The sequence below is a fragment of the Acanthisitta chloris genome, unplaced genomic scaffold (assembly GCF_000695815.1).
Source record: "Acanthisitta chloris isolate BGI_N310 unplaced genomic scaffold, ASM69581v1 scaffold42100, whole genome shotgun sequence".
In the NCBI taxonomy this organism is placed as follows: domain Eukaryota; kingdom Metazoa; phylum Chordata; class Aves; order Passeriformes; family Acanthisittidae; genus Acanthisitta; species Acanthisitta chloris.
Window position 1 is genome coordinate 4,669 of NW_008654124.1, and position 14,700 is coordinate 19,368.

At 38.4% G+C, this 14,700-nt stretch overlaps 1 protein-coding gene across 1 annotated transcript in view; it reads left to right on the top strand.

Moving 5' to 3' along the window:
• The window catches only part of WDR1 (WD repeat domain 1), a gene marked incomplete at its 5' end in the record, with an annotated part of 18,990 nt that extends 4,584 nt beyond the window's left edge, over positions 1-14,406 (top strand). The window contains 12 exons of the mRNA XM_009083341.1: positions 2,369-2,516; positions 3,904-4,084; positions 6,142-6,219; positions 6,978-7,058; positions 7,176-7,409; positions 8,208-8,295; positions 9,472-9,628; positions 10,243-10,330; positions 11,376-11,486; positions 11,963-12,136; positions 12,580-12,724; positions 13,016-14,406. Of these exons, the coding sequence (XP_009081589.1) occupies positions 2,369-2,516; positions 3,904-4,084; positions 6,142-6,219; positions 6,978-7,058; positions 7,176-7,409; positions 8,208-8,295; positions 9,472-9,628; positions 10,243-10,330; positions 11,376-11,486; positions 11,963-12,136; positions 12,580-12,724; positions 13,016-13,125 (1,595 nt within the window). The remainder of the gene's footprint in view (positions 1-2,368; positions 2,517-3,903; positions 4,085-6,141; positions 6,220-6,977; positions 7,059-7,175; positions 7,410-8,207; positions 8,296-9,471; positions 9,629-10,242; positions 10,331-11,375; positions 11,487-11,962; positions 12,137-12,579; positions 12,725-13,015) is intronic.
• Positions 14,407-14,700: the final 294 nt, after the last annotated feature.

The following is a 14,700-nucleotide window of genomic DNA, read 5'->3' on the forward strand; positions in this document are numbered from 1 at the left end:
TACGTGTGAATCAGTAGTCTGAGAACAGGTAACATGAATTTTTAGTGTGAATTTCCTGTGCTGTTAGCAGAAATGGCTGCAGGCTTTGACTTTCAAAGAACTAAGTAAACCCAATTTAACAGAAGCTTACTTCAAATAATTGATTTTTTTTTTTCTCAGAAGGACAGGTATACAGTTGAAGAATATTGATAAATACAATACTGTAACTTAGATTTCTTAAAAATATTTGCAACTAATGTATGGATTTTTTAAAAAGCCTACTTGTCACTGTCAATTAGAAATGCTTCAGAAGCAAGTCACATGCCCAAATACAGAAATGTTTTATAAGTAATATATCTGAAAATGAAACATTCTGGATATGAGCTCCTTGGAAAGCAAGCCCAGATTCATGCACTGGGCTCTGTACAATGGGGGTTTCTCTCAGCAATTTCAAAGGAACAGTATTTTTTTTAAATGTGAAATGTTCTGTCCTTAACTTCCTTAATAGCAGAAAGCTGTATTAGAATAAATATCTTTTGTGTACTGGAGAATTTTAAGAACACTGATAGCACAGCCCTTTTTTTTGCCTGTTTTTTTTCCCCTCTTTTCCCCACATTCTTGTCTGAAAGGAACCGCAGCCAGGATTTTCTTGGCTCAGTCTTGTGTTTGGGCCATATGTGAAATTGAAAACCACCTTAAAATCCAGTTTGCACTCTTTATTCTACAGACTTGGTGTTCTAGGTTTGTGCAGAACTTAATGCTTGGAATAACTGTCTAATTTGTTCTTGTAGCCTTGTAGATTTCCAGTCCTCTGGAAAATAAGAGTAATATACACATGGCCTGATCTGTGATAGGGGGTTGAATCTTTTTGAAAAATTGTGTCATACCCAAGTAAATGAGTTTAGGTTGCAATATTTCCCTTAAAAAGTGTCTTCCCTATGTCATTTATAAATAGTTTTGTGATACTGCTGAGCATGGAGTCTGAAGATAGTATCAGGCTGTTTAAGCTGTTTCTAAGTATGACATGTAAGATTCATTTCTCTGTCTATAAATCTGCATTAGCCATGCAGCCTGCATTTATACTTCATGTGCTTCATGAGACAGACCTTAGGCAAAATGCTTTTGGCTTTTATGGTAATTTCTCTTGCTGCAGTCGTAGCAGATGTAGTAGTGGGAAATACTGCAAAGTTAAAGCTCTCTGTGTCCTGTCTATTAATAGATGGGGAATACGATTAGATTTTTAAGTCCACATGAAAATTCTGCTTTAATAACAAATTTTTAATGTAAAAAAGAGGAGGATTCTGCATCTGTCCTTTCAGCAGAAGTGAAGAAGATGAGTCTGTGATCAGGTTGCAATGATTCAGGGTTGCTCTGTGTTTAAATTGGGCTGTAAAGATGCATCAGCAAATGGTAGAACTCAAAACATTCTGCTGAGGTGAAAGGTACATATTTATAGCACGTGGTTTATTCTAAAACAGTGGCTTTTATGAAGGGTACAATACACACAGACTTTGCTGTGTGGGTTTCATTAGAGATGTGTAAACTTGTCTGTGTATAGAACAATTCTTCTGGTTACAATGCTGCACCACAGTAGTTGCTCTGAATAGAATTAAGCTCTAGGGTAGTGCCATACTGAGGAGAAACAGTGATGCAGGAAGCTTTCATTATCTTAGATTAAATTGTTATGGCTTTTGCTACGTCTGCTGCTTTTGACATTATCATTTCTGAATGCTCTGTTGGATTCCTGTGTAGTATTCCAGGTAGTGCAGGTATCCACCCACCACATTGTGTACATGCTTCTGTACAGGATAAGTATGCCAATGAGTGTGCATGAATCAAGTTCTGTGGGCAGAAATCTCTTTGTACATCTACATATACCTGGTATTTGTATGCAAAACAGGTTTGCTTTGAAAATAGAAAAGGTTTGAGGTTGTAGTGCATCCACCGCTGCCAACTGGTTTGCTCCCTTATTGCAGACATAGGGTGGCTTACTCCCCAGTGAAGGGTTGGTAAGCTGTCTTCTAGCTGCTGGGCAGGGGGGGCTGGTTTGGGCTGTTCTTTGTGTGACATATACTTAACACATACCAGCTGACAACACCAGAGTTCCTGCCTTCTTACCCCGCAGTTCGCTTTGCAAGTGTTCTCTGTGTGTGTTGTTTATTGCTGCATGTCTTGAACCGTAATATCTGGTTAAAAATATCCATTTCACTGAATTATGTAGTCTTCAGCATTCCTAAATAAAGAGATTTGTAGTAATTGTAATAGGGTAAGATACTAGGTTCCTAGTACAAGTGTTCAGTGTAGCTGAAAATCTGTATCCTGGCAGATTGCTGAGTCATGTGACTGAGTCATGCTGGAACAATAGTTATATTCTATTTTATTATGGCAGATGTCTCTGGAAAGCTGAGAATCTGGGATACTACGCAGAAGGAACACCTACTGAAGTATGAGTACCAGCCATTTGCAGGAAAAATAAAGGACCTTGCCTGGACTGAAGACAGCAAGAGAATTGCAGTGGTTGGAGAAGGAAGGGAAAAGTGAGTAATTCTTTTGTGTTTGCATGTGTGTATATATAGATAAGTACATTTACTGTAAATCTCTGTATTCTAACAAAGCAAGTTCTTTGCAGAAAGTTTTTAATTCTTCAAGGGAAGAAAATAATTGCTTGTTCCCTGCTTAGACTTCAGGTTGTGCTGTTCTGCAGCAATTCTCTATGCAGTTTGACAGCTGTAAAATTAGATGGAAAAGACAGGTCTGTTAAAATTGCTCAGTTTAAAAATTGTGTCGATCTTGTTGGTTTCTTAGAGGTGGGTATTGCATTCAAGGATAGCTGTTTGATGGATGTTTTTTAGTTCTGATGGAATAGGGAGAACCACAAGATCATTCTCTCTCTTCGTTTGCTTATTCAAGTGATGGTCTTATTCAATTGATTGAGTAAGAGTAAAAAAAAAAGATATCTGAGTTTTCTCCCTTGGCAATGTGTCTGTATTTTTAGGCCTTGTTATGGTAATTAAATGAGATCACAAGCCGTTGTCCTTTACCTCACTGAATGAGGTGCCCGTTCAGGTTTGTGTCCTTCCTTTACTGTTCAAAGACTGTCTGATCTTTAAGGCAAAGTCCAGTCCAGGTAGTTTTATGCCTGAAGGGCTGAAAAGCATTATGTGGCCCTGTTCCCTGACTCCCTGCACCATTTTTTAATCACTATCATGTGCTATGTGCTGATACTTGAGAGAGATTCTTTGTCCTCCTTTGCTCCCTTCACCCCCACCTGCTCCTGGGTAGATACAATGCAAGTTTGCTCTCCAACCTCAAAAACTCAGCCAGCTTCCTGTTAGGTGGATGCTCTTTGAGTCTGGAATATTGCTGCAGTTATTGTATAGAATGCCTTTTTAATCGCAATTCTCTGGCAGTTTAATGCCACTGTATTGATTATACTGATTTTTTTTTTTTAGGGTGATTTAAAGTAAGAACTGACAAAAATGCTGTTAAAACTCTTCTTCCGTAAACCCCTAGGCAATGATATTTGTAAAAGTGATGGTGCCTAATCTAGGCTAAATAGTCAGATAAATGATCTGATGTCATTGTTATCTTAGCTTTCTGTGTTCTGTGTAGTGACTAGACAGATGGAATAATTTACTGCTTTCTTTTATAAGCCAGCAGTCTTACTGGAGTATACACATTGGATTTCTGAATTTTAGAAGCTTTACACACAAAACTTGCTTGTTTGCCTTATTCAGCAAGCCTCTCCTATTGAAGATTAGATTGTGTCACCATCAAGATCTCCAATAGCCTTCAGGGAACTATGATGTGCTTGCACGAGATTGACGAGATGACCTAATTTCTTTTCTTTGAGTGCACTCAGATCTGCTGTTTGCAGATGTTGGAGTTAATTTACATGTAGTTATGGTGTGCTTTTCTGACTAGATTTGGAGCAGTGTTCCTGTGGGATAGTGGCTCTTCTGTGGGTGAGATTACTGGGCACAATAAAGTGATCAATAGTGTGGACATCAAACAAACGAGACCATATCGTCTGGCGACTGGCAGCGACGACAACTGTGCCGCTTTCTTCGAGGGACCCCCGTTCAAGTTCAAGTTTACACTAAGTGTGAGTTGAAGTTTACATGTGGCTCTGTCAAACTGTGCAGCAAGTTGGCTAAAAGCTTTCCAACGAGCTTGAAGCTCTTGTCACAACTAGCTGATACAGTGAAAGTTCTTAGTTCCCCCATCTGGGGTATAGCTGGAGTCAAGTGGCTTTCTTGAACCTGTAGATAACTGAAGGCTCATCTTGGGCTGAGAAAACTGAAACAAGTGGTTGGTTAAAAGAAAACCTGAAGCACTTTTTTCCAGTATTTTTTTAATTTGTCTCTTCTTAAATTAGGGAAGAGGCTGACGTAGGATGTTTCATTGGCCCTACTGATGCTTTCTGAGCTCTGCTTCCCAGTGCAGACATCCATAGAATTTCTTAATACTTTCGAAGGTGTTTGGCTCAAGAAATATGGTGGTTTGAGTAGAATTGTCCAACCTGCTTGAGTGCTCAAATCTGAAATCCCAGGGCTGCTCAGAGTGAGTGTAGATGTTTGAAAGAATAACTGGTTCCTGCAATGTGGAATGGGTATGTAACTGCTGTGGTCAGTTTCCTGTTTCTACATTCCTCTTAATCTTGTTTCTTATTCTACTAGTTGCAGTCTCTTACATAAATGAAACAAAGCCTGGAACTAGCACAGTTAAGGCATTCATTGTTGCTTGAGGCCAAAGAAAATAAAAAGCCACAGGCTTCTGCAGCTGTTTCTGATGGTAGAAGACGTGTCTCTTCCCTTAAAAACCCCCCAAACTATTGCAAAGATACTGGATGTTACTGCAGTAGTAAATTCAGAGTGTTTAGTTTGTATTTTATGTTTAAAAACACAGTAGTAGGTCTTTTATTTTCTTAAGTATGAGCCTTGAGTAGTCTTCATACACTGGCTTTATTAGGGATTCCGTTTCAATTCTAGAAAAGGAATTGTTTTGGGCTCTGCAATCCAATGAAATGATGTAGTTGCCTAATATATTTCTGAACTTAAGTTGATACTTGCATTTTGCTAAGCTAGTTCTTTTGGAACTCTGAAGTCTGAGTTGCTTACCAGTGCTGCTTAGACTGGTATGCAAAGCAGTCTTCCTTTTAAAGTGGTATTTGATTTGATTGATGGGGTTCTGGTATGGATGTTATATGGATTAGAGCTTGAAGTATATTTGGGGGAACAAAAAGGTATAGTTAATGAAAGTAGGTTAAAACTTGCCTTTCATAATACTAAAAATAGTCTCCCAAATCTCTGCATGGGAGCTTTGGCCTCATTGTGGTGCTTCCCTATTTAACCTGTGTTTTCTAGTTAGCATGGTTTGCATAGTCTCCTACTTGTAAATAGTCTATTTGGGGAGCATACATCAGTCTTGCCTCCTTACTTCACAGAACTGCCACTAGTGCTGTCCCCCAGAAATGGAATTCTGGTAAAATAATTTTATTCCTCATGCCTGTGTGTTTTTTTACAATTAGAAGGATAAAGGATTTTTCTGTGTATAAAACTAACTGTGCAATTAAGTGAGAGTTGAAATCTGGAGAATCTTGTAGAAGAATTCAAGAGACCAGGGGGAAGAATCTCATGTTTGCGTTAAGGCTGCCGTTGAGGGTTTTTTTTCTCTTTATCCTTGAAAGTAGGTACTCATTCTCCTGGTATGTGTTAAGTTGTTTGACCTACATCAATACTGAGGTCACAAGTTTCTTCCGTGGACTGGACTTTACGTGGTCCCCGTGACCATAGAATCATAGAATTTTAGGAGTTGGAATTGACTTTAGAAATCATGTAGTCCTAGCCAAGGGGGCTGTGCAGGGACACCTCCCACCAGAGCAGGTTGTTCAAGGCTCATCCAACCTAGCTTTGAACTCTCCCAGATCTGGGGTAGCTGCTACCTCCCTGGGCAACCTGTACCAGTGTCTCACCACCCTCACAGGAAAATCCTCTTCAAATAGAGGCTAGACTTGCTTCACAGCAGTTTTCTACAACAGGTATCTCCTACACAGCTAATTTATGGCTCACATGTAAGAGAACCGCATTGTTACTGGATTATCTGCTGTGTGAAAAGGTCTGTTCTTATTTTGTTTGCTGATTCTCACTTTTTTTCCTGCAGGACCATACACGGTTTGTGAACTGCGTGAGGTTTTCTCCTGATGGGAACAGATTTGCTACAGCTAGTGCAGATGGGCAGGTAAAAAACAAGGAACTCCTTTTAGTAGGAAAAAATTTCTTGTGCATTTTGGGAATAGGATTAGTATTGTAAAATCCATGTTGCTGCTTTTTCATGCCAAGAAATGACGGTTTAAACTTTTAACTATCCTTTTATGTATCTCCAATAACTGTCAACCAGACTATTCTCACTCAGCTTTTTTTCTTATCTCCCTAGAATATTCTCTTACAGGTTGTTTTGGCAGGAACAAGTTAGACTCTTGGGATATGTATGCCTTTGTTCTGATTCTGAGAGGTCCAGCTGAAATACTGAACTCATAGATAGCAACCAAGATCCATTTGTCCTCCTTACTGATAAGGGCAGGTTTGACAACGACACTGTTACTGTAGGGAGCTTGTCCTTCTAAGAAGACAGATTCCCATCACAGCAGTGCTAAGCAGCTGTTATCACAACAGGAGTCAAAAATGTAGCCTCTTCCAGAATTTCAAATGTCAGGATCCAATGTACACAGTGACTTACTGTGATTACTTACAATTTTGATCTCAGTCATTTAGTCTCAAATGCAGGATAGTTTGTGCCTCACTCTAAAAAGGTGTCAAGGTATCAAACATTAAAAGTATCAGTGTATCAAACACTATCTAGCCTTTGATAACCCTGCAAGCACGTCATGTAAGGAATGCTCTGTGCAGTGCAAGTAATGGTGTATTAGTTCTTGTTTTGGTTTTTTTTTCTGTCACTGCTTTCCCCTTTAAGTTGCATGTTTGTGTGCTCTCTTTAAGATTTTTGTCTATGATGGGAAGACTGGAGAGAAAGTGTGTGCACTTGGTGGAGGCAAAGCACATGATGGAGGTATTTATGCTGTAAGTATCTCTTCATTTGTGCAAATGGTCTGTAGTGTTTCATTACCCTGTTCATGGGCTGTTAAGTCTTGCAGTAATGAATGCATTTAATATCTTGTGGTTCATTTGTTTTTACAGATTAGTTGGAGCCCTGACAGTAGTCAGTTGCTTTCTGCTTCTGGAGATAAAACTGCTAAAATCTGGGATGTTGGTGCTAATTCTATTGTAAATACTTTTAACATGGGATCAAACGTGTTGGATCAGCAGCTGGGTTGCTTGTGGCAGAAAGACCATTTACTGACTATCTCCCTGTCTGGTTATATCAATTATTTGGACAAGAATAATCCTGATAAACCTTTACGTGTCATAAAGGTAGGTTAAACTTCTGATTCTGCACTAGTTTCTGCAATAAGTGACTCGGGGGTCAAAGTGGTCTAGATGGAATAGCAGCTATTGAAAAATAGTTTTGTTAAATTAACATTACAAAACAAGCAATGTGTGACTGATTCTTCAAAGTCACCTGAATCCAGAAGTTAGTGTTGCATGTGTGATACTGTGCTTTGTTCAAGACTGATTTTTTTTGTTGTTTGGATAAATGTTATCGACTTATCTTTTGTTGCTTTTAAGCATTCATGAGATGAGTAAAGAAATACAGCATAGATAGCAAAGTATCAGTGATGTCTGTCTCATTCTAACAGAACTAGTGTATTGTGAACAAGGTGACTAGGGTTACTGTGCAATATAACTTTTGTTTTAGGATTTAAAGAGTTCACTGACACAACACTCTCAGGGGAACTTATATTTTTACATGTACTAGAAACAGACGTCCCAGATTTTTGCCATTGCTGCTATAATTCTGGCAGCTGGTGTGGGTGCATGACCATATTTAGTCCTCTTCCCTGAATCCTAAAGTGCTTGAAAAGCAACGATAAGGCCATGAAAGTATTTTGGTCCATCAGGCTAATAAGAATATTCATGGTGCCTGTTCCTTCTTGAAACAGCAACGGTTAAATGACTGCACTGTTAAATAGTGATTTGTATTCTGGGTGACTTTTAATGCTTGTGAATAGCATGTTTTCTGAATAATCTGTAATTCTTCTCGAGTACATTGATGTATGTGTTAAGATAAATATTGCTCATCAATAATTATTATTTGTGTCCCATTCACAGGGTCATAGTAAATCAATTCAGTGTCTTACGGTGCATAAAAATGGTGGAAAGTCCTATATTTACTCTGGAAGTAATGATGGTCATATTAATATCCTTTGAATGATGCTGATGTTTCTTCTAGCCTTATTGTTTGAGAGAGCTCATTGGGAGGGAACAGAAAAGCTTTATCAAAGATAAACTTAGCTTTATTGGATGCAAGTGACTGTTTCATGTCTAAAGGAGTTTTATTTTCCTTTCCCCTAACACACACTTTACTGGTTGCCTTTACACTTTCTTGGTAAATATAAACCAGCTCTTAAATTCTCAGTTGTCACTTCTTTGTGGTAGGCAGCTTGTTAGTATGGGGGAACAAGCAAATACATACATTAGCATCTTGCAAGTTTCTGCATATTCTATCATACATGCAGAATATGAATTGCTATTTCCTCCTGGTAAATGTTCTTCTGATGTTCAGGACAAGAAAGATAAACTATTGTGTAAATTATCTCTGACTCCTTAGCATGCATTTTTCTTTGCAGTTGTGCCTTTCCCACCTGTATTAACGTGTGTCTGTAAAGTTCTGTGACACATTGGTTGTGTCCTTTATTTGATACCCCAGATGTTACCAGGCTTTCTCACTGCTGGTGAGGACTTGTGCTTCTTTTGAGACTCTATTTCAGTCCCGTTAGTTTCTGGAGCGAAACACTGGGAATGCAGCCTCAATACTGAAGGGCATGTTAAAGGGTGAGGTTGGGATGTGTTAAGGAGGAGATTGTTGGCTTTAAAGTGGTGTCATGTTGGCAATAAACTGATAAATATAGGACTTATTACTGGTCTGTAAAGAAACTATAGTGTCAGTAGTTCAATATCATGTTAACATATAACATCAGGGAAAGCCAATGTTGCAGAACTATAATTCCTTAAGCAGTATTTTCTGTTCTCAGAACTAATGCTAATTGTTCTAATATTTGCTATTGTTTGTGGTAGGTCATTAACCTCACTATAGAACATCAGAGGCTCTTAAATACCTTGAGGGTGTGAGATTGTTTGAAGCCTGGTACCTGTTGCCCATGGAGCTTGTAGAGTTTCCATCCCTAGGGATGCTGAAAATACAACAGAATGTGTAGCCTGTTGTAGCTGGCACTGATGTGAGCAGTGGGTTGGACTAAACAATCTCAAGAGGTCTCTTTTCTAACCATAGCTACTCTGTCAATGATTTAACTTTTTATGCTGTGGTGTCTGACTGCACCAGTATCTTCCAATGTTCCTTAATTCTATCATGCACATTATTGGGATTCTGAAACTGGAGAGAATGATGGCTTTTCTGGGAAAGGCCACACAAACCAGGTTTCTAGAATGGCAGTGGATGAAATGGATCAGCTGGTCACCTGCAGTATGGATGACACTGTGCGCTATACCAACCTCAGCAAGAGAGACTATAGGTTAGTTCAAATGTTGCCTTTTATTGGAGTGTAATTATAGTACAGTTTTGTTGATTTATATGGTAAAGAAAATTAATGCTGCAGTTTATTTAGGTTTTATGTTGCCATGGAAACTGTAGCAATGATTACTGTACCAACCTTGCTTTTTTCTGTGACAAGCAGGATTGCATCCAAGTCTTTTCAATTTGTCTTAGCCCTTCCACAGGTTAGATTGAGATCTGCCTTGTCAGTGGCTTAGTTAGGTGATTGTAGGAAGGGTGGCCACTTTGATTCATAAATACCATGGGATATTGGTTCATAATGTGTCTAGGAGGGATGGGACAGCTGTTTCTTCATGGAAACCACAATTACAGTGAAAATATTTTGAGGAATCCTATTAAGATCACTTAGGTTAAAAAATTTAAACTCTAATATAGCAGCACTGACTTTCACTTCAAAGATGTACTATCTGATGAAGATAGTAAAGCTTTAAACATTAAACAGTAGGAAGCCTTCCAGATCAAAAAAAAAAAATTACACATGTTCTTGATGATTAGTGGATGATAATTTGAACAGGCAATTTTAAATAGTGGTAGGCATGGAATAATTTTTTCTGTGGATTTTTTCTGCTCCAGTGGCCAGGATGCTGTGAAAATGGATGTTCAGCCAAAATGTTTAGCTGTCGGTCCTGGTGGTTATACTGTAGTTCTATGCATTGGTCAAGTAAGTAGTAACTTGTGGATAATCAACACAATTGCTATGTTAATAATGCTGTGTGTGGTAGCATGGTGGTGTCTGACAAGCCTATTTAGTGTGGTATCACCTTGCACATCTGCAGAATTTCCTAGTAAGAGCTATGGGGAACATAATTAGGATACTTGATAGCCTTGTTGTTTTGCATTCTGTACCCATTTCACACTGAGGTATAGATTTAAATTTCACTTAGTCCCTCATGTGGATGCATTTGTATTTGTTATCAATACAGCTCTGTACCAGTCAGAATGATGCTCTTACCAGATCTGATCAGTGACCTGATTCTGGGGAAAGGATGTCTTTCTCCTGCATTTTATTTTTTTGCAGCTAATCCAACTAACCAATTACCTAATGCTGCTGTGCAGCATAAATAGCTCTAGTTGCTTGCCACTAGTATTCAGATCTTGTTAAAACAGACATTACACCAGGGCTCTCTTGTATCAAAGCATGATTAACTTCTGATCATTTATGCCTTCTGTATGGATGCTGATTTTATGCTTGGGGACATTTGTTAGTGTTGTCCAAACTTGTTTTCCATGTGAGTTGTAATTCCACTTGTTTATAGTCTAGAACTGGATAGGAAATAGCCTTTAAAATGGAACATTGCAATATTAACTTGCTACTAATCTGGTCCTGCCTCCCTTCCTTTATCAGTGAACCAGGAAGGGAGTAAGCATTGCTAAAAATACTTGTTTTATGTTCATGTTTGTTTTATGTTCAAACCAAATGAGGTAAAGTGAAGGCAGTGGAGCATGCCCTGCACTGCCTCATTTAGAGCTCCTAAGTACTCCAGTACTGCATGTTAGTTAGTTACTACATGTAGGCTTTTTTTTTTTTTTTTTTTTTTTTTTTTTTTTTTTTAAAAATCAAACTTGTTCCCTACTGGTCAGAATACAACAAACCTCTGAACAATCAGAGGGGATTTTTATATGTGACTAAGCAATGTGGGTTACTCATGGTTTTGTATTGGGCACTTTTGAAGAAAGGTCTTTATTTTCTGATTTTCTGTTTGCAGATTGTCTTGATGAAAGATAAGAAAAAATGTTTTGCAATTGATGACCTTGGCTACGAGCCAGAAGCTGTAGCCATTCACCCCTCGGGAGGTACAGCAGCAGTAGGAGGAGCGGTAAGGTTACACTTCCTAAATGTGTGCTACTTTGAATACTGGAACTAACTAACAGAGGCATTCAATAATAGTAGGAGCGTTGCCTTGAGAAATAGTGGGTGGCATTTGTAACAACAGAAGTATTGTAACAAGTAACCTATGTGTAGTTGGTATTTCTGCGCTTTTATTCCCCAGGTTCTCCCACAATTGTGGCCTAATGTCTTTCTCTTTTTCTTTAAACTTGTATTTGCTGTTTTTAAATTATCAGATTGGTTTTACCCAATGTATGCTTGAGGTTGACCAATTCTAGAAAACAGGTCTACTTCCACACTTGGTGGATGGTAGCCAGCATAAATGGCAGGTGATTAAAACCATTTCTTAATACAAGTACTGCTAGATAGAATTGATGCAAAAAGCTCCAAAACTTAGTAATCCTAACCCTTCCTCTTTCTATTGTAAAGTGATTTTTCTACCTGTTCTTCACTCTTAACTTGCAGGATGGGAGTGTCCGTTTGTACTCAATCCAAGGAAACTCTTTGAAAAGTGATGATAAGTCTTTGGAAGCTAAAGGTCCTGTCACTGACTTGGCCTATTCTCACGATGGTGCCTTTCTTGCAGTCTGTGATGCAAACAAAGTTGTCACTGTCTTTAGTGTTGCTGATGGCTATGCGGTAAGAATTGTTGTGTCAAGAGTTTCATTGGCTTAAAAAGAAATTGACAGTTCCTGTCTTAATCTGTTGTGGTGAAATATAGTGTAGCTGTTAAGTCATTCAGATAAATTTGGTGTTTCTGTAACTATCTGTTTACCTGCTATTTTGGGCTAGTATTGCTTTTCCCAGCAGCTTATGTGAGTCCTCCAGATTGTAAGAATAGTGGAGGAAATGTGCAGCATAGATTGAGAAAACACTGAAACCCAACTAATAACACACACAGTTAAACATAAATGAACATAAAATGAAGCCCCCACTTGGTTTGTTTAGTGCATCCATCTGCACCTGAGATAGACATTGTCTGGACTCTTGCAGTAGCTTCTGGTGCTGCACATTTAGAGCCAGTGATTTCCTGAAGAAACTTAAACTGATGGAATAACCTTGTCTCTCTGGCTTTCAAACAGGAACATAATGTCTTTTATGGACACCATGCAAAAGTTGTTTGTATTGCATGGTCACCAGACAACGAACACTTTGCTTCTGGAGGTATGGACATGATGGTGTATGTTTGGACTGTGAGTGATCCAGAGACCAGAGTCAAGATACCAGGTATGTTTGCTTCAAAATGCTGCTTTTGAAAGCTGCTAGTAGTTCTTGAAATCCAACATAGCCCCTGTTTTCTAGAATTAATGGGAAGCAGGCTTTGAATGTTCCTAAAATATTTTAGCCTTTATGTTAATCTCTATCTAGCTACAACAGCCCGAATTCTTCTGTCATTTTTGTAGTCACCTTTAAAATCCAGTGCTAGTATTTAATGCAGCTAGAAATCACAGTTGGAATATGTGCTCGAGTTACCTTGCCTTCCTAATTCTTTTCTGTTATTTTTGCACTGCCATACAGATGCTCACAGACTACATCATGTAAGCAGCTTGGCCTGGTTGGATGAACATACTCTGGTAACAACATCCCATGATGCTTCTGTTAAAGAGTGGTCTATCTCCTATAATTGAAATAAGCCCCCTCTTTGGAAGGACCTAATCAGGGACTAGAACTACTGCAGTGGAACATAGCATTTCTCTTAAAGAATCTGTATCGGCCTCTGGGTCTGCTATCATATCCTCATATCTTTACAGGGTGTTCATATCTGTAATTAAATCTTTGAAAGCTTTAGCGAGTAACAGTTTGCACATGAAAAGCACTTAAATTAATGTCTGGAGCTTAACCTTTGTGCTGAACATTCCAGAGGCAACAGCTGAGCAAGTTGGTGTGCAAGGTTCAGGCGTGAAAGATCCAAACTCAATCAGTTGTTCTTTTCTAGCCAAGAAACGTAAGACTGTACAGCATGAGAGTAATACTTCTCATTTTTTCTACTTACAGAACATTTCTGTACTAACGGTCAGAGTAAGAGTATTTAGTTGTGGTCTGAAACCAATCGAGCTCTGTGCAGCTACTGTATATTGCTTTGCTTCTCTATACTGCACCAAACTGTTGCCTCAGATTTTCTCCTCCAGATAAGAAGATGGGGTACATACATAATAAACTTTTTATGTATTTCATGTGAAATCTTTGTGGTTTATTTTAAGGTGGAAGTGTGGGATTTTAATGTACTTACTGTTGTGGGTATAATGTTTACAAATAATCATTGTGGCAACTTGTTGCTTCAGAAACACAATTGTTACTTTCATGGATTTAAGACTGTCTTGTCATTTCAATGTCAGAGAAAAGAAATCATTCTTTTTCAAAGATTAAAGTTATTTTCTGTTTGAAGGAGAAGCATGTTATTGTTCAAAAAATGCAGTACTTCTACCACCTCTTGGAAAATACAGGAATTAAAGTGAAGCATTGTTATGATTTGAAGTGATTTTTGAGAAGATAGTGTTTGCTCAGTAAGTTTTATGCCTTTGCATGTGCAGAACAGTTGCATGGGAGTGTTACCTCCTGCAAACAGATCCTGATCTTGTGTTTAGTTCCCTTCTCACACTCCACAACATGTTTAAGTGATTGGAAGCCAGCAGTCCAACAAGGGTGAAGGAGGACACTGATGCAAAGTAGTAGGAAGATTTTTGTTACCATCTCTGGTGGCCAAAAGAAGTTGTTGCTGTCTAGAACTTTGGAAGACTTAATCTTTTTCTCTGCTAAGTCAATACCACCACCACCACTTTTCCAGTCGTCTTTGGTTTTTATTAAGCTTTCCTTTCTGTGTGGACTTGCGTGTTGGGTTTTTTTTTTTTTACCAATCATATTTCTAATGACACTAATTATACAGCAAATAAAATGCTTTTGCTGCTTCTTGTGCTGTGGACCATTGCTCAATTGCTGAAAAAAAAAAAGCCTGTCAAAAATGACTTGGTGCAACATCTTTTAAAAAGCAAAACTGTTGTTTTCTTTTTAGGAGTGGGGATCAGATTTCTTCTGGCCTGCAAAACAACATCTACGTTGGAACAGTTGGAATAGATTTTATCTAAGAAGCAGAATATTTTGCATCATGCTTTCTTTGTGTTTGCTGTGTCTCTCCATTTAATATGTTCACTAACAGTGCAAGAACAAGAGTAGTTTGGGAAAAGGGCATGTTTGAAATCAGGTGT